The sequence below is a fragment of the Arvicanthis niloticus genome, chromosome 14 (assembly GCF_011762505.2).
Source record: "Arvicanthis niloticus isolate mArvNil1 chromosome 14, mArvNil1.pat.X, whole genome shotgun sequence".
NCBI lineage: Eukaryota > Metazoa > Chordata > Mammalia > Rodentia > Muridae > Arvicanthis > Arvicanthis niloticus.
Window position 1 is genome coordinate 43,002,928 of NC_047671.1, and position 21,860 is coordinate 43,024,787.

The following is a 21,860-nucleotide window of genomic DNA, read 5'->3' on the forward strand; positions in this document are numbered from 1 at the left end:
AATTATGAGTATTATTAAAGGTTTAATGATAATATCCTTAATAGGTATTCTTAAGGCTTTTGTAACTTTTGAGATCAGCAGCATCCATTAAAATAAATAAAAATTATTTATTTTCAGACTGAGAGAAAATATGGAACACTAGACTCAGAAGTGTATTTAGATTTAGTTTAAGTCATGTCATGAAGAGAGACTAAGAGATCTTGTGAAAAGAAGCAGGAAACTCTGAAACCTTCCCACTCCTGGCCCACTAACTTAGCTTCCTTGATTATTTGAGGTATTGTGGGTTCTCAGGTCCTAGGACCCACATCCTAAAATATAAGTGCAAATCATCTAGTGAATGTAGAGCTCAGAGATAACTTTAACCTCAGGTGAGGAAGAATAATCAAGAGTCAAGTGTATGCTAATCAGACTTAATGAAAAGCTTGTCTTCAATATATTCAAAGTCCAGCTATTCATTTTCAAATAGCTTTCCTACCATGAGCTTTAGACTCTGTATTTATGACATCTGATTTCATTGGTGGTATACTGAATACCTCTACATTGTGTGTTCACTGCAGAACAGGGGAAATTATAAGGCAATATGTAGGAAGAAAAAAATAGATATCTTTTTTTAAACTTCTGAGAAGGCACCATGAGGTCACTGGAGTCTCAACTATTCCTTAAGATGGCGAATACTTTACATTTGTATTGTAGATTACTTTCCTGTGTGATTTAATGTTATCTGTAGCCATCTAAATTCTTTTAAAATGATGTGTCAAGTAATACAAACCGGTACCTCAACTCGTCTCATTCTGCCTGTTTCTCATTGCTTTCTCCTTGCTTGCTTTTTGATCTTTTTTTTTTTTTTTCTAACTGCTTACTAGTGGCCTTTGTTTTAGCCAGCAGAAGGCAAAAGGTTCCTGAGAACCCAGGTGTGTTTATCTCAGGTGTGGGTCTGGCATGAAGGGCATCACCAGTGATTAGCTGTGTTGATGAGCTCTTTTGAACCACAAGAAACACAATAAAACTGTTCACCTCTTTTCTCTCCCCATCGTGATTTAACTGAAGCAATTCATTAAGTGTCACTGTTTTTATGGGTTGCTGGAGCCATTCCAATTTCAGTGGCAGTGATACAACTTGGCATAATGTTAGACGCTTTTCATGGAAGAAAAGTGATTGCTGGCTGAGATAAAGGCTGGGTCTGCTCACAGAAACTGTTTGGTTTGGCTAGACTGTTCTATTGTCCATTGTTCCTTCTGGAGAATCTGCCAATCACCATATAATCACTAAGCCTCAGGAAGGCTTTATTTTGCTTCCTTCTTATCTCCCAAAAGAGGACTGCAGATTCTTTGGAGAACACAGATGAAAGAGCATTAGTAAGAGACTGTTTAAGTCAGTGAAATTTACATAGCTGTTTTGGAAGAATTTTGTATGGCTTCCAGTTGATCCATTTTCGTTTGCCGCATACAAGAAAAACGTTTTTGCTTGTAGTTAAGTGTCATTGAATCTGGTGCTTTTCATGTGCACTAAGGTCTCATCACAGAGATGCATATCTGTCAATTCTAAACCTTTTTTTTTTTTCACGCAAAAATTAGCATGACAGCTTTCTTTCTTGGTGTTAATAGGGCCACCTTTGATGTCTATGACTTCAGATCTTGATAAACATTTGCCTTGATTACAAGATTGCATTTCAAGAGGTTCTGTGAGACATCTTTGGGTTCCAGCTTCTTTATAGTATAAAGGACTGAACATGATTTCCTAGGACTTTGTAGAAATGTTACTTGAGACCCCCTAAAAAGTCAGTACAGTCGTAAGTTTTACCCATTTGGTTGCTTTAATAACAAAATGAGAAACATTAAAAAATATTTGTAGTTTTCGAGCACATTCCACCTTTGTTTTATTGTTTCTATTTTGTTTCTATTTCATTTTGTTGTGGTCTGGGCTCATATAAAAATACCACAACTTGGGTAACTTATGAACAATTGATATTTATTTCTTCCTCTTCTCGAAGCTAGGAAAGTCTAAAGTCAGGATGCCAGCCTCTGTATCCCACAGTAGAGAATCCTGCACATTCATGCCCATTCCTGTTCTATTCATAGTAGGCAAGAAAGAGAATCATCCCAGAGGGCTTTCAGCTACTGTATGGATTCAGTGCTTAAGGGAAATGAGGTTTTACAAAGATGGGGGTAATGCTGAAATATTAAAGTGAGTGAGATAACCAAGCCCAGAAAGACACACACTTATATATTCTCTCTTACATGCAAATCCTAGCTCCAAATGGTTTAATTTCTGTGCTTAACCTGTATTGCGTCTTCGTAGATGCCAAGAAACAAGAAAGGACTATGTTGTGTTGAATGAGAAAGAAGAGGCCTTAGGGAGGTAATGCTAAACCACACACGATGTGAAAGTAGAGTGGGGAGAATAGTAGAAGAAAGGGTTAAACAGTGGCAGGGACAGGCAAGGCTTACAGGGGGGTGTTACCCCAAACCAAGGATATGTAGGGAAGCTATGTAAAAACAGTTTGATAAGCTCAATTAAAAAAATATAATTGTTAAGTTGATGTCTTAGTTAAGGTTCCTGTTGCTGCAATGAAACACAATGGCCAAAGCACTTGAGGAGGAAATGATTTATTTAGTCTGCATTTCCATCACTGTCCATCATTAAAGGAGGTCAGGACAGGAACTCAAACAAGGCACAGCCTGGAGTCAGAAGCTGATGCAAAAAGGCCTTGGAGGGGTGCTGCTTACTGGCTTGCTCCTATGGCTTGTTCAGCCTGCTTTCTTATGGAAGGAGGACCACCAGCCCAGGAATGGCCCCAACAACAATGAGCTGATGAGTTCTAGTCATCAATTAATCGATCAGTAATTAAGAAAATGCCCTACAGTCTTGCCTGTACAGTATAGCCCTGATCTTATGGAGGTATTTTCTCAACTGAGTCCTTCCTTTCAGATAACTCTAGCTTTTGATGAGTTGACATAAAACTACCTAGTACAGTTGGGGCCAAACTACTGCTCTGTGGGTAAAGCCTCTTGCCAACCTTCTTGATAACGTCAGTTTAATTTCCAGAATTCACATGGTAGAAAAAGAGAGTCATCTACTGTAAGTTGTTTCTCTGATGTCCATGTGTGCTCTGTGGCATGCATGCACATTTTTACACATGTACCCACCCACCCATACACATACACACACAATAAGTAAATAGATTGATAAATAAAAAAGAAGAATTTGAAGGGAGGTACTGTGCATTGTTTGGATAATGCTTTTCTCTGATTCCACGTTTTAAAATTAAAATCTCAGTGCCAAGTATGAGATGTCTGCCTATGACTATTGTTGGCCAGGGAGACCCCAAAGGCTCCCGAACAATACAGGATATAGCCATTGTTCTTGGTTGCCCACTAGACTAGATGGTATGACTCAATTGTATGCAAATATCACACCCTTTGGATAAATCCAAATGAAATTGAGTTGCAAGTTTTCTCCCAGCTCCCTCAGTTTCATAAGCAGAAAGGTGCCCTGTATGCAGCTTGGGTATAAAAGCTATCAATGGTCTTCCCCAGCTGAGAACCCTATTAACTACAATGTACCAGGTAAGATGTTCCCATTGTTGTAATAGTGACAGAGACATTATAGGGATAACTTTCTGCTTCCTGATTGGACAAATGGCCTGCCCCACAAGAAAGAATTCACTCCAACCAAAATTCCATGACTAAGGGGGGGGGGTCTTAGGCTCTAGCTGGGGAACTTACTACTGTCTGACTAAGTTGTTATGTTACCTAACTACCTTCTAAATAGTTATGTTTGTGCCCTCTGATAAATGCTAGTAGTCTCAGCCTTAATCAAATAAGTTTCTCTTTGCAATGAATGGCAGTGAAAAAAAATGTATACATGCTTAAGATAAGTGAGAGTAAGTGACTGTTGAGTGCTCAGGTATAAATGGGACTTTTATTTATCATCCTCTGAGGCTTGGGGATCATCTTAGAAGAGGAATAGAAAGACTGTAAGAGTTGAAAGACAGAGGAAAGACTATAAGATGCTGTCTTCTGGACAAGATACAGCTAATACATTTGCGATCTCACAGTAGCTGTGGCTGTCTGTAATAGGCCTGCACAAACTAAGCCTGTCAATGACCCATCATGGACTGTATTGGAACTCCTGGGACCCTATCTCTCCCTACTGAAATAGTGTCCCCCTCATGGATGCTGGGACAGAACCCATTAGGTAGTTCTAAATTCATGGTCACACAGATAGTCCACATTATGTAACCCTGAACTACAAAAGGAGAATAAGAGGTTCACTTTCACTAAGGAAGTGTGTGGGGTTTTTATGTTAAGTAATTTTTATTCTCACAGTTTATTACTCTAGAAATACCTGTGTTCTCCATTTTGAATCTCAAATACCAGAGGGCTGTAGAGATGGCTAAGTGCTTAAGAGCACTGGCTGCTTTTGCCGAGGACCTGGGTTTGCCTCCCATACAATAAAGATAAGAAAAATAAATTAAATCCGGCATAAAAATGAGTAAAGTTAAAAAAGAAAAGACACAAATTCCTTGTTGTTTTGGGGAGAAAAAAAAACAGTCTAATTACTCAGGCTGTTCTTTAAGTCCTGAATCCTGTTGCCTCAGTTTCCCAGGCAGTTGATACTGTAGTTGTATACTATGTTGCCTAGGACAAACCATTCTTAAAGGCAGGTGGGAATGGGGTGGAGGGAACCATTAGAAAGCTGGGATTGATAACTGAATGGGATCATTTTGCTGATGAACAAGCAACTCATTACAGAATGTAGCCCAGGAATATACTCCAGGAGGAAGCTTGGAGGAGAAAACAGGGATCCCACAGTGGCTGTATTTCATACCAGGACAGCACAGCTCCTGAACACTGTTGCTAGAAATGTCTGGAACTTTTGGTTGGAGAGACAGAGAGACAGAGAGACAGGGGCCATGTGATGGCACAGACATAGTGTAGGACATCAACACTCCCACTTCACATATGTATAACTGAGTCAGCTGGAGGCCAGCTAGCCAAGTGTCCAGTGCTGTTAGCCAGCCATGTGGCCAAGAGTGGGAGGGGCTTTCCTAGCCAGTATCACGAGGGAAGAGGAGGTGCTGCTGTGTGTACTATAGTCATGGACCACAAAGCAATTATTGGGAATAGCTTTCTGAAAACATCATAAAAATTTTAGAAGAGATGGTCATGTTTATCAGAAAGAATAGCATAAAAGTGATTAATTAAAGAATATAAAATCTGGGGGATTCTATAACAACAAATGAAACTATAACAACAATTGAAAAAAAAAATCTTCCATAAGGAAACACTAAGCCCAGACAGCTTCAATCCCGAATTCTACCTAAGGTCCAACGAACAAGTAATTGCACATTTGTGTAGACTCACACACATCTTAATACCAAAACTTCATGCCTTTAATTCCAGCACTTGGAGGCAGAGGCAGAGGTAGAGGACCTCTGTTGAGTTTGAGGCCTCTGTTGAGTTTGAGGCCAGCCTGGTCTACATAGTAAGTTTCAGGACAAACTAGAGCTCCATAGTGAGATCTTTTCTCAGGAAAAAAAAAAAATGGAAAGGAAGGAAGGAAGGAAGGAAGGGAGGGAGGGAGGGAGGGAGGGAGGGAGGGAGGAAGGAAGGAAGGAAGGAAGGAAGGAAGGAAGGAAGGAAGGAAGGAAGGGGGAAAGGAAAGCATAGAAAAGAAAATAGAAAAACAATCTTCACAAGGATTCTGTGAGAAAGTAAAGTTACAAAGAAACTCTAGTTTTCAACTGAGATATAAAAATTATAAACAAATACTAGTGAATCATAAACACAAGTGTATACACAAGATGCTATGCATTTCTACTGCTGGGAATGTAAAGTGGGTTAACATTTACATTATCATATACTTAAGTGATATAATCCATACCATTAAGAAAGCAAATGAGGGGAAAAAATTCCAACCTTTCAGGAATAAAGGATAATAGCACTTTTTGCTATAAAGCTGGACTTGGAATCATTCCTATTTACATATTTTTCTCTCTGCCAGTTGCCATTAGGATTAGGCTGAGTTTCAGCCAAGAAATAGGGCAGGTCCTCTGGGTATGCCAGCCAGTGCTTGTGTGGCATGCTTCCCTTCACAGAGGGCAAGTCTGGGTGAGCCATGTCCCTATCCACACCCCTTCCCCCATCAACGGTAGCTAAAAGAATGGCACCAAGGTTTACCCAATACCCAAGTCATCCATATTCCTTGTGTGTGTGTGTGTGTGTGTGTGTGTGTGTGTATGTGTGTGTGTAAGAGAGAGAGAGACAGAGACAGAGAGAGACAAAGAGAGACAGAGAGAGACTGAGAGACAGAGATTGCATGTAATATTGCAAACCAGTTCAGGAGCCCAAGAAACCAAGCCTCCGTCCTGTTCAAGCAAAGCTCAATTAACAGTTCTTCATGCTTTAGGCTCTTGTTTGTAATCCTCTTCCCCTAAAGTTTCCTCTGAATTCTTTAGCCCTGAATCAACCCTCTTATTTATTTCCTTCATCTAGTTTAGACAAGCCAAGATAATAAGCTTCCAAGTATTATTTTAATTGTTTTGAAGAAGGTTAAAGATGCTAGCCTCAGCTGTGCTTCCATAACTAAATTATTAACTGCCAAAGGGCACGCGCTTCGCCTTTTATATTAAATTTGGTGCAGATGAGAACAATAGAAGCTGTAGCTAGGAGAGAATTATAAAGTGCTTATTCCAGCTGCCCCTCTAGTTGTCTCTGAGATCCCTGCCATCAGCACACACACCCCAGTCTGTGCAGAAGCACATCAAAAATTGTTGAACTTGCTGTTGCACAGCAGGGCATTTAAAAATATCCACTAATGGTGATGGTGCAATAAACACACTTCAGTGTGAAAAATGCACTTCCTGGCTTCTCTTTCTTGTCACCCATTAGCAGTATGAGGGAGAAGGAGGGGGAGAGGTTGAAGTTACTAATAATACATCTCTCATTCTATTTTCACAGTTACAGTGACACTCAGGACATTGCCCCTAGCAAGAATACATGAGACAAAACATGGTCAGAATAGGATACCAATAAGAGCCAGTATAGAGTTATCCTAGGGCAACTAACTTATCACCAGAGAGGTAAAGCTGTTAATGTCCTCTTAACAAAGCCAGTGCTTTGAATTGATTTTGTTATGTCTGTGTTTTCTGGAAAAAAAAAAAAAAGCAGTATTTATCTATCCCCTCTCCCAGGCACAGATGTTTAGATAATTGACCTATATTTGCAATCAAATTTGAGGCTATGGAGGCCTGTGTCCTTTATGGGAACAGGGATCCTGAATTTGGTGCTAAGTATTGATTGAATTTAATAAATGAACAACCTCTGTTGATCAATTAGTGGACAAGGCACCTTCCTGCTGCTTCTGTTGCCCATGGTACTATTGAGACACAGTAAGCATATTGGAACAAGGAAGTCTGACACCTCGAAGCCAATTTGTTCATGTTCTCCTGTAATTCTTCCTCTTGTGTTAGCTCTGGATACAGCTGGGTAGCTGCTTCTGGGACCTGGAAAAAAGGATTTTCTTCCTTGCCACGGAAGGTCATAAATGAAGTAATATTCTTTGAACTACTCACATAATTGAAAGATAAATCACCACTACCTGTACTCAGCATCACATGGTACTCTTAATAAAGGCATCAGGTCCCTAAGACACTGCGCTGTCTTCTTTCTGCACTGGGAAGCCAGCCTTCACATAAAGGATAAACAGGAAGGAAGATAAAGGGGATCCTGGCCACTGAACAGGACCAGTATGCCTATCATAACTTCCTGGTTTTTAAGCTGTCACCATTATGGAGCTGGGCATGTTCCTTACTGAGCTAGCCTCTGCTTTAGGAAAGGTGACCTTCCTAAGAGTTGCCCAAGTAGAACAAGTAAGCAAAGTCTATCCAACCCAGAACCAAAGACTGATTTTTATTTACACTTATTTGTCTTGTGTATGAGTGTGTGTGTGTGTGTGTGTGTGTGTGTATGTGTGTGTGGTGTGTGTGTGTGTGTGTGTGTGTTAATGTGTGGGAGTGTATGGGTCAGAGGCTAACTTGCAGATGTCAGTTCTTTCTACATGTGATACCCAGGGACTGAACTCATGTCATCAGGCCAAGTGGCAAGTGCCCTTACCTGCTGAGCCATCTCATCAGCCTCAGGACATATTAATGGAACACTCCATAGCCAGAGTAAAGTAAATTTTGGCACTGACATAGTGGGTTTTCAGTTCATATTACTATTTATCATTGTTTGTTATTTCAGGCATTAGTTATGTGTCAAAGGTTTTGTTTCATAAGAATTAGTAATCATAGCACCGACCTTGCAGGAGCTAAGCATGTTCTTGTGTCTCTGCTCACTGTGCCTAAAACAGACTGGAATAAATGTGACCACCTAACTGTTAACATTTATTGATACTGTATTCAGTTCTCCATATGTTTTCATTTGATGTCTGGCCACCCTCATTTTAAAAGCAAGGAGACTGTCATGAAGGTTGAATGACTTGTTCAAGTTCTCATTTGACTTTAAGTTGTGTAACTAGAAAACCCTAATTCAGTACATTTTCTCTTTCCTCCCTCTCTCTCTCCCTTCCTCCCTCTTTCCCTCCCTTTGTCCATACCTCCTTCCTTCCCTCCTTCTTTCAGACAGGATATCTCTATATAACCCTAGCTGCCTGGAACTCACTATGTAGACCAGGCTAGTTTTGAACTCAGAGACCCACCCACCTCTGCCTGTGGAGTGCTGGGATTACAGTCATGGGTTACCACACCTGACAAAAATCCCAATTCTTCTTTAATAATGATTCCAAGAAAAAATGAGAAAACAATGTCCATAAAATTAAGGTTAAAGAAGAATGTATTCTTTTTTAAAATTGGAAAAAATAATTGCTATTCATCAACTATAAGACAGAGTAAGGATTGCTGTTACTGCCTTTAAAGTGAGTTTAAGCACACCAAAGGAGGTATACTGGGAAGATGGCAGAATGCCTTTGGTGAATGAGCACAGTAATTGCAGGCCTTGGAGCCAACCTGGGTGGCATTTTGAAGATGAGATTAGAGTACTAGCCCATAGTTGCCAAGTGCCAACAGTGCAAGGACTGCAGTGCTTGGCATTCTTTCTGTTCCAGCTTTCTCTGAGAGCGGGACTTTCCCAGCTGCATTTTATAAGCAAGTCAAACTGACACTTGTTCTCTTCGCTTTTCCTTTCTGTTCTGATGGGATGGGGCCTCTGGTGATTGAACCCAGGGTTCAATTGCTAAGCTCACACTTTACCACTGAGCTACTTATCCATACCTGTGTTTTTCTGATTAACAAAAACATTTGCAGTTTCTATTACACTTAATATTCAGTCTTACTATTTTTTACTAGGTAAAGAATAAACCTAGCTCCAACACCAGAGAGCCCTGCAGAGTTGCAACGGCCAGTGTGATGTCTTCCTTTGGTTTTGCATACACAGGGGTGGCACAGGACTTGTATTTAGGGATACCATACAGTCAGATTTCTGCTTTGAGAGCAGCTGCTCTGGGGTTCTTATAGACTGAACATTTTGTACAAATGAACGAAAGAATGTTGTTCAAGGATAATGTCTATCAACTAATTATACATGTTGAATTGGAGGTTAATCTTAGTGAAAAAAATGTTATTTAAAAAAACAAAAGAACAAACCAGAAGGGAGACACAATGTGTGGTTCAGTGATAGGGCACTGATTTAACAAGTGTAAGGCCCTGGATTTGATCCCAACACATAGAAAAATAGAAAAGCAGAAGACTCAGATTCTTCAGATGCTGTCACACTTGAGACAATATAAAAGAACAATCTTAGCAGCATTAAACGTTGATTCTTCATACACGTCCATTAAATACTTCTGGTTCTCACCTTCTGGGCATGTAGCAAAGGCTGAGTGACATGGATCTCATCAGGTTTGAGAGGGTCCATTTAGCTACATATGACCAGTGGGGTGTGTGCCATTTTATGCAGGAATGCTCATTTGTCCATGGACCATTCTCTTCCTGAGTTGACCCACATACAACTGCTGAACACAATTCACATCATATTAAGATCACACTTTATCCCCATTTTATTAAAGATAGTTTTTTTTGTCTCATATATTACATCCTGATTTTTAGTTTTCTCGATCTCTACTCCCCCCATTTCTCCCCCCCCCCACCTCCCATTATCCCATCAGGAGCCACTCCATTTCTGCCTCTCATTAGAAAAGAACAGACTTCTACAAGATAGCAACCAAATATAACAAAATAAAATATGCTAAGAGAAAAGAAAGCTCAGCTCCCTGAAGTTGGACAAGACAAACCAAAAGAAGGAAAAGAGCCCAAGAGAAAGCACAAGAATCATAGGCCCACTCTTTTACACAGTCAGGAAGCCTTTTATGGGCTCATAAAGAACACTAAACTGGAAGCCATAATACATGCAAAGGACTTGGTACAGATGCATGTGAGCCCAGGGCATGCTGCTTCCGTCTTTGTGAGTTCATATGTGCTTTAATCAGGTTGCTCTAGAGGGCCTTGTTTCCTGCTGTCCTCCATCCCCTCTGGCTCTTTCTGCCTCCCCTTCCAAGAGTTTGGAGGGAAGCAGTTGATGGAGAAATCCCATTTAAGGATGTGATTCAAGGACTCTGTGTGTGTGTATGCATGTGTGTGTGTGTGTGTGTGTGTGTGTGTATGTATGTGTGTGTGTGTATGTATGTGTGTGTAATGTCTGGCTGTGGGTCTCTGTATTTATTCAGATCTGCTGCAGGAGAAAGGATTTCTGATGATGACTGAATGAAGCACTGATCTATAAGTTTGGCAGAATATCATTAGGAGTCATTTTATTTATTTATTTATTTATTTTTGACCAGTAGTATTTGTTTTTACCTTATGTCTGTGAGCTATCTAGTCTTAGGTTTTTAGCTACCCAAACAGTGTCAGATATAGGCTCCATTTTAAGGAGTGGGACTTAAACCCAGTCAGACTTTAGTTGGCTACTTCTACAAGCTTTGTCCCATGCATATTTTCTAGGTAGGTCAGCATTGTATGTCACAGGGTTTGTGGCTGGGTTGGTATTTGCATTTCTCTTTTAGTAACCTGCAGAGTACCTTCCCGTACCAAAGACACCAGAACATAGGAATGAAGGTTCTATGTCGACACTGGCTTGACCTCTCCGTGATCAATGAAGTGTGTGGCTGTTGTCTTCAGCAATGGGGCTTTCCTGTCAGTTTGGGAAGAGCAACAGCCTGATTTGCTTGGGGATTTCCATTGGACCTCTTAGCCCAACAACTCAATTGGATGCCATCTAGTCTAAAAATCATTCAATATTTCTTTGACTTAACAGTTCTTGTAAATATTAAAATATTAAGAACTTGGAGAGCTGAAGCCTAATGGTACATTTACCAGATTCCTTCTCATGAGGAGATACTGTCGTGGGGAGAGAACATTCATGTCAATACACAAACATGCGTTCCAGAGAGAATAAAGGATTCTTCTCCTGGCACCGTAGGGTGAGTGACAATGTATTGTGAAAGAGTGGGTACACATGGAGGGACCCATGGCTCCAGCCACATATGTAGCAGAGGATGGCACTGTCTGGTATCAATAAGAGGAGAGGCCCTTGGTCCTGTGAAGGCTCAATTTCCCAGTGTAGGGGAGTGCCAGGATGGTGAGGTGGGAGTAGGTTAGTGGGTGGGGGAATATCATGTTAGAAGCAGGGGGAGGGAGAATGGGAGAGGGGGGTTCCAGAGAAGAAACAGGGAAAAGGGATAACATTTGAAATGTAAATACATAAACTATCCAATAAAAAATAAAATAAAGAGTGAACTAGTAAACCCCCTGCCTCATTGCTGCCATAGAGGAAGAAAGAAGTACTCCCAACGCCCCGGGCATGTCTTAAAAACCCATTCTAGCCTTTTGCCACAAGTCAAGCTCTTTAAAATGAAGATTTTTATTTTTTTTAATTGAATTAGTATTTTACTATTATTTGTATCTGTTGGGGGACAGGCAAGCAGAAAGGATGGGAGGAAGAGAGAAAGATGACCATGAAGAAAGGGGGAGAGAGTCCTCAGTCTTTTCTTTCCTGATGCTCAGGAACCAGCAGAAATTAGAAAGGAGCTGAGCGGAGACTGGCAAGGGGCTCAAGCCATCAGCAGCCGCCATGCACGCAAAGGCCAGAAAGACGATCGTCACACCTTTGCTTTCGAAGTTTTTCAGTTAAATAATTCCAACTGTGTGACTAAGCTTTGTCTTGAGACTGGTGAACACAGGTGAAAAGAGCATAATTGGAGTGACCTGCTATATTTTAGATGACTTTCCTTTTTTATGCTGTATGGATGCGTCTTGACTGACTTGCTCCTTAGCATGATATCCGAGTTGCTCAGGATCACTTCAGCAGAAATATGAACCAATGATGAAGGCCTTCTGATCTGCTGATGAATATGAAACAGTTAGACAGAGCTGCTAGCAACTGGGCTGGGACCTATCAGCATGGCATACTCTATGCTTCCTTTGACAGGCTCATCCCAATACTATTGTATTTTATTTTAAAGTGAGCCTCTTGGTTGCCATAAAGCAAAAACTGTGTATTATTTATCTTGATAGTTTAAAGTAATATACATTTGCTTTTCTGGATTAAAGAATGAAACTCCTGGGCACTACAGCTATGCATAATTCAGCAGTATGTCACTAAATGTTTATGAAAGGTCTGATATATCACAGACCTGTGTGCAGTGCTGGGGTGGTGTGGATGTAAGAAGAAAATAGACCCCTATGTGTAGCTTTGTCATGTGTGAAGGCCACCTGAGATTCACCCCAGTAGAAGAGATCCATTGTTCAATTCTGATTTCAGTTTCCAGCCTCATAATATTGAGGCCATGGCAAACCCCATGGGGTAATCAGGCAACTAACAAAGCATGGAGAACAGGGAGGGGAAGAAGGACAGATAATTTGAAACCTGTATTGAAGCCAAGCCTCTCTTGTAAAAATAACTGGTAGGGTTCTAGAGAGATAGGCCACCGGTTACAAGCACTTGTTACTCCTGCCCGGGACCAGAATTTGGTTCTGAGCACTCACTTCTCCTGGTTCAAAGTAGCACTAAATCCAGCCCCGGGGCATCTGCTGCCTTCTCCTGACCTGTGAAGGCATCTGCAAGCATGTCTATGCACAAATACATACACATAAATAAAATATTTAAAAATTAATGATTGAGGGCTGGAGAAATGGCTTAGTGGTTAAAAGCACCTACTGCCCTTCTAGAAGTCCTGCCTTCAATTCCCAGAAACCACATGGTGGCTCACAACCATCTGTAATGAGATTGGATGCCCTCTTCTGGTGTGTCTGAAGACAGCGACAGTGTACTCACATAAATAAAAAAAATAAATCTTATTTTTAAATATATGAAGCTGTTTAATAAGGTTGAAAGCAATTTAGAACACCAGTTTGTGAGGATACATACACCCCGTTTGTCAGGGAGAACTGAGATCACAGGTAGTCCTGGAGCTGAGGAACAGCTTTAATCTTTGGCAAAATCTGTGAGTCCAGTTTCCTGATCAGCCTTTCACTGCTTTGTCATCTCGTATTTTCTCCTCTGTGTTGAAGTTCTCGCCCTCCTAATGCCTAGGCTTGCGCAGCTGCTGCTTCTTCAAGTATCAGTCAGGTGTTTGGGGATTTTAACCTCACTGATACCAACTTTTGTAGAGGTGGAGATGACAAACTTCTGGTGCGTTCTATGCAGAGGAACTCTGTTGATAGCCAGAGGTCCAGTCACAAGTAGCAAGCCACTGCCCAGCTGTTTCAGGAAAACCGCTCTCTTGCCCCTGCGCAGCCCGGCGAGGATGATCAGGACAGTCCCGGGAGTGATGCTGTGATGCTGGGGCGCAGCCTTCTCACATGCTGGCTGAAGGGCTTTTTGCCGTGGCTCAGCAGCTTCCGAGGCACGTCTTCAGTAGGATGTAAGAAGAAAGTAGACCTTTGTGTGTAGCTGAGCGGAGACTGGCAAGGGGCTCAAGCCATCAGCAGCCGCCATGCACGCAAAGGCCAGAAAGACGATCGTCACACCTTTGCTTTCGAAGTTTTTCAGTTAAATAATTCCAACTGTGTGACTAAGCTTTGTCTTGAGACTGGTGAACACAGGTGAAAAGAGCATAATTGGAGTGGCCTGCTATATTTTAGATGACCTTCCTTTTTTTATGCTGTATGGGTGCGTCTTGACTGACTTGCTCAGTCAAGTACTTAGTCAGTACGTAGGCATTTGTTGAAGCTTCACCACCTGGGTGCCACCGTTCTTGTCCCCACCAACTGTTTTTGTGACAAGGCAAGGACCTTCTTCTTTTTTTCAATCTTGGTCTTGGCAGCTGAGTATTTCCTTTTGTACAAGGCCTTTCTGGAATACATAGCTGATCGCGAGTACCTGCCAATTCCTCTAACCAGGATAGGGTTTCGGCTGCGGTGGGTCTTCACCTTCTTGGGCTTTTTAACCTCAGGTTTACCTTTTGGCTGCACCAGCGACACACGCGGCCTGGGGACCAGACGCAGCAGCAGCAGCACCCCCCCCCCCCCCCCAGCCTTCTTGGCCACAGGTTTCTTCTCCTTTGTATCAGGCTTCTCTGCCTTTTCACCAGCCATCTTGCAAGACGGGAAACAGGACTAAGGCCAAATAATATTTTTTTTAAAATAACTTACCTACCAAAATCCTACCCTTCTGTAAAACTTTCCCAGTCTCCTTTGCAGCTAAGAGAGGTTCTACTTATCACATGTACCTAAAAGGTGCTTCTGTTCTGAAGTGACAATCCAGAGATTCGGGATTTTCTCCTAGTCTGTTTTTTCTAGCAAAGGCAGCAATGGAAGCCTAGGGTTTCAGCTCCTCCTCTAGGTCCACATTTCATTACCCTTTTGTATTTATTGTATTACAATTATTAGTATCATTAGATTTTAATCTGTTGTAATGGGTAATACTAAAGTCTTCTAACCAATACACAAAGGATAATACACAGTGGTTCTCAGCCTCTCTGGGAGTCAAATGACCCTTTCACAGGGGTTGCCTGAGACCATCAGAAACACAGATATTTATATCATAATTTATAGCAGTAGCAAATTTACAGTTATGAAGTAACAACAACAATAATTATATGGGAGGGGGGAGGTTTTCACCAGAACATGAGGAACTGTATTAAAAGCTCACGGGGTTATGAAGGTGGAGAACCACTGCAGTAGAAGCACATTCCTATTCACACAAAGTCAAAACACAGGGCAGTTAACATGAGCAGACCACTCCCCATAGATACGATTTGAGGATCTAGGCACCTTTCATCTTGTGGCTCTACCATATCAGCTATGCGACTTCCCAAGTGCTGGTCCCACCTGAAGCCTACCAGGAGGCAAAGGGCATGGAGAAATCACAAGGAGGGGCTTATGTGAAGACCCAGAAGTGAGACTTGTCAGTTTGTGCCACTCAGCTGTGTGGCTGCATCTATTACCAACAGAGCCCAGCGTCATCCAGATGAGATGACATAGGTACGAGGAAGTTGTGGTTAAGTCTATACCTTGTGTCTTCTCTCTTGTTTCCTTCTTCCTCAGAATCGCCAGCAAGCACTACTAAGTCAACATAATAACCAAGTGCAAATCACAGACAGATGTGGCTTTGTCTGCATTTCTTTCCTGTGCTACCCCCCCCCCGCCCCTGCTAAGTTTTTGTGTTGGGGAGGGCATGTGTATTCATTGCATAGTTATTTCCGAATTCTTTACTTAAAATTGCTTTTACCTGCAGGCTTCCCCTGTGTCAATTTGAAAGGGAAAGTGCTCAGCACGCAGCCTGGGAGCCACATGTGTTTTGAGATGCTGGCACAGGGAAGACTTAGAAGCTTCAAATCATCGCTTCCTGACCACCCACAGGCTAATGAAAGAAATGTCTTTTTATTTTCCCTGCATCTCTTGGACTAGGTGCTTTGTCAGCAGCCAGGGAGAGCTGGGAGTACGATTCCGGTGCCAGGGATCTCCAGAGCCCCGACTTGCAGAGCCAGCTGCCCCTCCAGAAGCTGCTAGAGTATAGCAGAAGCTCTTTGCCTCAGCAGGCTGTGCTCCACAAGCTTCTCACACAGTCCCCGAATTCTGGCACTTCTACAGGCGGAAGCTATCTAGAGCTGGCCAGCACTGTGAGTACTTCTCTGTCCACAGAATGTGTTTTTCTGGACTGTTTGCATTCCAATACCAATATTTTAATATTGAGCTCCAAGGGATATACTGAGTATTGTCTTTTCTTGTTGAGCTAAATATTGTACCATTTCCATTGCTGCTGGTATTGTTGAGCACTCCAAAGCTTTTAGTCCTTAAGGGCTGAGGGACATCACTCTTGCTGTAACAATAGAGCAGGCTTCTAAACGGTGTTTTGATTAACTCTACCTTGTTGAGTTGTATCACAACAGTTCTTCTGTAACACTGCTCTGGTACATTACAGACCAATAGAATACACTTCTTTCTCTTCCTGAATTTGGACTTTACTCCTTTGGGGGCGGAGAAAAGAAAGAAAAAAATATGTTTCATTGAAAGTTTGGTTATTATTCTGGCTTATACTTTTAAGGTTATTTCCACAGGAAAACTTAGTAGTAGTTAATGCTGTCTGTCTTGGGGGAAGGAGCCTCTGGCTTCCTTAAGTCAGAGTTGGGGGATGAGGGTGTGTGGCTGAAGGCTGGCTCCTTTTCAGTGACATACATTTTACACACTGAGATGTTATCTAAACTCTGTGGGAGTTTCCTCCCTCCCTTCCTCCTTCTCTCCCTCCCTTCCTCCTTCTCTCCCTCCCTCCCTCCTTCCTTCCCTCCCTCCCTCTCTGTCTCTTCCCCTCCCTTCTAACCTCCCTTCACTCCCCTACCCAGCTTCTTAAAATTTAAGTTTGAACAAGATGATGGCTGTTTACAGCCATGATTCCCAGTTTGACTTCAGAGTCACAAGCACATGTTATGGCATATATTCCAGTCATACGTTTTGGAGGGAGATGTTTGAAAAAGTTAACAATCATAAGTCTCTAGAAATACTGCACATGCAGAAGTCACAGAAACCCTAATGACATTCTACAAAATTCCTGACCAGTGTCTGTCAAAACCACTAAGGTTATTAAAACCAAGGAAAGGCTGGGAGGAGAAACTGCCAGTCTACAACAGTATAACCTGAATATAACATCATTCCTTTGGTGAGATTCTGGATAAGAAAAATCTAAAGAGACCTTGGAAATATATAGGCTCTAGTAGATATATAGTGTTGCTTCCTCAACTGTGACAAAGATAATTGAATAAATAATATAACATGATAATAAATAAGACAAGCTGGTCATTGAACTCTCTATACTATCTTGGAACTTTTCTATAATTCTAAAGCTATTAAATAATTTAAAATGTTTTTAAAATTTAAAATACAAAGAGCACCTATACATACAATTCCTTTCTGGATATGATTACTTCTCTAAGGCCTGTCAACTCATTTGCGGTTATTATGCTATTTCTTGCTTGACCAACCTTAGAAGACAACCTTATACAGTTTGAGCTTTGAATATAACGATTATACCTGTTTCCTGTCTGTTCAATAGACCAGTAAATATGTCTGGCATGGGTCTAAATTTAACCATGCCTGCTACAACCATTCCCAGCAGATTGAGCCTTCCCTATGTTACATCAACTGAGCTTTGCAGCTCATCAACAGTCTTTGAACTTCTGATCCCTCTGCCACCACCCCTAGAAGTCTAAGTCTGTTGGCACTTACCACCATGCTTGGTTTATACAGTGCTGGAAATTGAACCCATGATAGTGTGCAGGCTAAGCAAGTACTTTAGCAATTGAACTACAATCCCTAGCCCCTGATGTCATTCTCAACATAGTTAATGCCATAACAATATAGATGACAGTAAAAGTCATTACACACTGATTAATTGAACTGGCATCCACTCTGAAGGTTCATGCCTCTAGAGGTGCAGCAAACCCACTGTGGAAAGCTGTAGGAGCTGACAGATTTCTACTTCAAAGTGGATCTGCAGCTCCTAGCTTTCCAGAAACATCCTGAGTGGATGCCTGTGGTCCTATCTCTCCTTAGCAGAAGCAGGTGCAATTGCCAGGTTTCATCTTGCTAGGTCCTCTGAGTTAGGTGATCAAAGAACTCAAGACAATGAATTCTCATATGCCCCATACATATTTCATCCCTGTTAGTTACTATAGCCCTGAGAGGATGGTGCTTGAGATTGTCTCCGCAGATGCTAGCTTGATAAAAAAAAAAAAAAATCTCCCTCAAATGCAAGGTGTGGTGCCAACACAAACCTTGACATGTGACATGTTCCTGTTGACATGTGAATATTTCAAGTTCATAACAAGTCAGAGAATGGACACCACCAAAGGCCAACCACTGGGGTTACCTATAAGAATATAAGTGAGGGGATATACTAGAGCAGAAGTAATTCAAAAACAGCTGCATCATGCAAAACCAACCCCAGTGTGAGTGGCAGCCCCTAAAAGCTGGAAACCTGGTGTTCACTGTATAGTCTGCAGACAACTCATTGGGTTGGAGACTATCTTTCAAGCAGCTGTATTGGTCTGAGTCTCTTCTCGGTCACTCAGATGATTTCTACATCTTCCAAGCAGCCCTGTTGGTCAAAGAGTGTCTTTCAGAGTCCTTACAACTTATATATGCTTAGGAAGAGAAGGGCTTAAAACAATCTGGTCAGTTTCAGGAACTTCCTGAAGGTTTTGAATTGCTTACTTTGAAGATAACAAGCTTTCTGGCTGTATAGAATCTTTCACTTCCTCTGGAAACTTTTATGTTTTAATGAGCTTCCTTCCAAGACGGATGGTATTAACACAGAGGAAATTGTTACACAAGATGAGGCACCCAGTTCCTGTAGTAGCAGTGAGTGCTCTTCAGCTTGTACACCTTTCTGCTTGTCTATGGCTATGAAAGCCTGTGAAAGATAACTGTGATACGTGATGGCAGCTAGTCATTGCGACACAATGAACAAGTCAGAAAGGATTCAACACCACAAACAATTAGCAAGTACACATATGACCAAATAAATAAATAAAACTGAACATACTCACTCAAGGCCATCTTTTGTGAGAACCTGACCAAAAATACAAGTATAGACACTGAAGTCATATGATGGTCATATGTTCTCACAGAGTGGAAAACAGAAATTTTTAACTAAGGCTTAAACCTTGGTACAAGCACGTGAGCTCCCAATTCTCCATGCTATCCCATGTCCACACCATTTCTGATGTAACTTTGGAGTCTTCTTGTCACATGAGAAATGGTAGTCATTGTGTCAACTATTGTGTTTGGGGTGGTTCAATATGCAGCCACCATTCTTCTGAGACTGCTCCTGGGGAAACCATGATCCAAGATTGAGAAATAGCCTTGTGTGTGGTCAAAGAAAGCAAAATAGCCTCTTGAAATTGCCACGCTCGGGCAATCCCTTTATTTATAAAGTCATATTAAAAGTAATTTATGTTCCTTCTAAAGCAAAATCCTGAACTAATAAAATTAAGTTGTGTTTAAAAACAAAACAGCTAGAAGCAAAAGACATTGGTCAGCATCCAGCTTGGAGATGGAAAACACACAGGAATTCACTCAGGGGAAGGCTAATATAAGCAATATTAATGAGTAGCACAGCATTGCCACGAGCGGGTAAAGAAACTCTAGTAAGTTCATAAATAACACAGGGAAAGAGCAGCGCCACATCTCAGTCAGGCATAGAGTGCCCAGCCAAGAAACACATTTGGAAGCAGGTTCTCACACTACTGGGAGCAGATTCTACCTCTGAAGAGGCAATGGTATCCACTGGGCAATAGAGGATTTCCTGGTAATTCTTCACACCAAGGATGACAAATAGATGACCAGCCCTCTAGAGTGTCAGCCCAAGCTGCTGGAATGTTATCCATAAGAGCATCCTCAAGACTTGCTGAACATCATCACTAAGAAAGTGACTCCAGAATGCCAGTGAAATTCCCTAGAAAGACTGCTGAAATGACAGACTCTAAATCTTTCCAAGAGTGAACAACCTGGATATCCGGTACTGCTGGTCTCTGCAGGAGAGAGCACAATCAGGTTGGGACTTCTGACTTCCTGCAGTGTCCCTTTAGCATCCTCTATTGACAGAGAAGTAAATATTGCCGAGTTCCCTCCATACTATAAAACAGAAGAAAGAAGGGTAAATTGAAGGTAAGAGAGAGAGCCATACCTGGCAGAGGATTGTTTTTGTCATTGGGAAGCTTCGGGGAGATTCCCATCCAAGCATTTTGCTTTCTAAGCACCAACCCAGCCTCTCAATATTATTACAATGGCAATTAAGTTTCAGCATGAGTTCTGAGATATTCAAACCAGCGCAGGTACCATGTACAGGAGCAGAACAAGATGATACTGTCAACAGACTGTTGCATGGATTAGGCAGAGTGGCACATGTGATTTAGGACACAAGTGATTAATCATAAGTGATAGACCTCACACAAATGTAAGAGCTGGTGGCACGGTCTTGACTCTGCAGCATGGTGTTCAGCTTGAAACTATTCTGGGTCTTTCAGATCAGCACAGGAGAGCAAGGACAGCCTAAAACCTCCTTCACTCTCCTACAGTGAAAGGTCAGTCCTTGCTCTCCTTCACTTTCCTACAGTGACCAACATAGTCGCTGTTGGTGATCTGAGACTCTTTATCCAGAGCACATGAAGTTAGCTAAGGACTCAGAAAAGCTTAAAGAGGAAATCTGGTAGATCTGTAGCACTATAAGCCTGGTATACCAGGTTGTTAAGAGTGGATTAGCAACACTTAACATAAATTGCCCTGTGTTTGGCACCTGCTTTGGTGTGAATGTTTTCTTCAAAACTCACGCAGAAGTTTAATTGCCATGATAGCAGTATTAAAAGTGAGGTGCTTTAAAAGATAATTGGGCTCCAAGGGATCCACCTTTGGAAGTAGGCTCGATGCCATGTAAAGAAAAGGAAAACGTGCCAAGCATGATGGTGCACACCTTTAGTCTCAGCACTCAGGACACAGAGAAAGGTGTCCAAGCTAGCTAGGTCTACATAGCAAGCTCGAGACTAGCCAAGGCTACATAGTGAGACCCTGTTTCAGATAGATAGATGATAGATAGATAGATAGATAGATAGATAGATAGATAGATAGATAGTTGGAAGAGTATGCCCACCCCTTGCAACAAAAAGCCCATTGTCAAATGCTGATGCTTTGATTTTGGACTTCCCAGCCTTGAAAGTGCTTATGCACTTATGAGTACATTAGTGTCTATTCATTATAAGTTACCCAGTGTCGAGTATTCTATCATAGCCACACAAAGTGAACCCTGTCTCACACCAGGTATCAAGAATTACTTCTTTATACCTAACTTTTGGATTTCAAAAAAAAAAAAAAAAAAAAAAAAAAAAAAAAAAAAAAAAAAGTCTCTCCTTTACCACCATGCAAAACAACCCAGGTACTAGGAAGCTTGTTTCTGCTTAGTTGAACTGACATGGTTCTGAGCCACTGCAGAACAACCATGAAACTGCCAGAGAAATTTCAAGCTCTCTTTGAAAGCAAAATCAGAAGGAACAGTGAGAGTGTGATAAAGCAGGAAGGTGAGAAGAAAATGCCTGTTCTCTGAAAATGTTTCTCCAAAATTTGTATTACCCAGGACGGAGAGTAACGAATGTTAAAGTATCGAAACAGTGATCTACTTAAGTACTCTGATACATACAACATAATATTTTATAGATACAACATCAATGAATTTTTGAACAAAATATAAATTTCTGGGTACACTCTTTCAGCCATATGATCATTTAAATAGCCTTAGCTTTGGCATGTTCAATAATAAAAGAACTAATTGATGTGAATCAAAACTGCACCCTAAAAGAAACCATGCTCATGATTT

The 21,860-nt window shown here is 41.4% G+C and overlaps 1 protein-coding gene and 1 pseudogene across 2 annotated transcripts in view; one reads left to right on the top strand and one right to left on the bottom strand.

The window, feature by feature from the left end:
* The window catches only part of Mcc (MCC regulator of Wnt signaling pathway), a 357,943-nt gene that overhangs the window by 62,843 nt on the left and 273,240 nt on the right, over positions 1-21,860 (top strand). The window contains exon 3 of one of the 2 annotated variants that reach the window (XM_076912699.1): positions 15,908-16,119. In XM_076912699.1, coding sequence (XP_076768814.1) covers positions 15,908-16,119 — 212 coding nt within the window. Of the gene's footprint in view, positions 1-15,907; positions 16,120-20,141; positions 20,162-21,860 lie in introns of those variants that run through there. The other variant, XM_076912703.1, reaches the window with a different exon arrangement.
* LOC117720197 (large ribosomal subunit protein eL6-like) lies at positions 13,396-15,443 on the bottom strand (annotated as a pseudogene).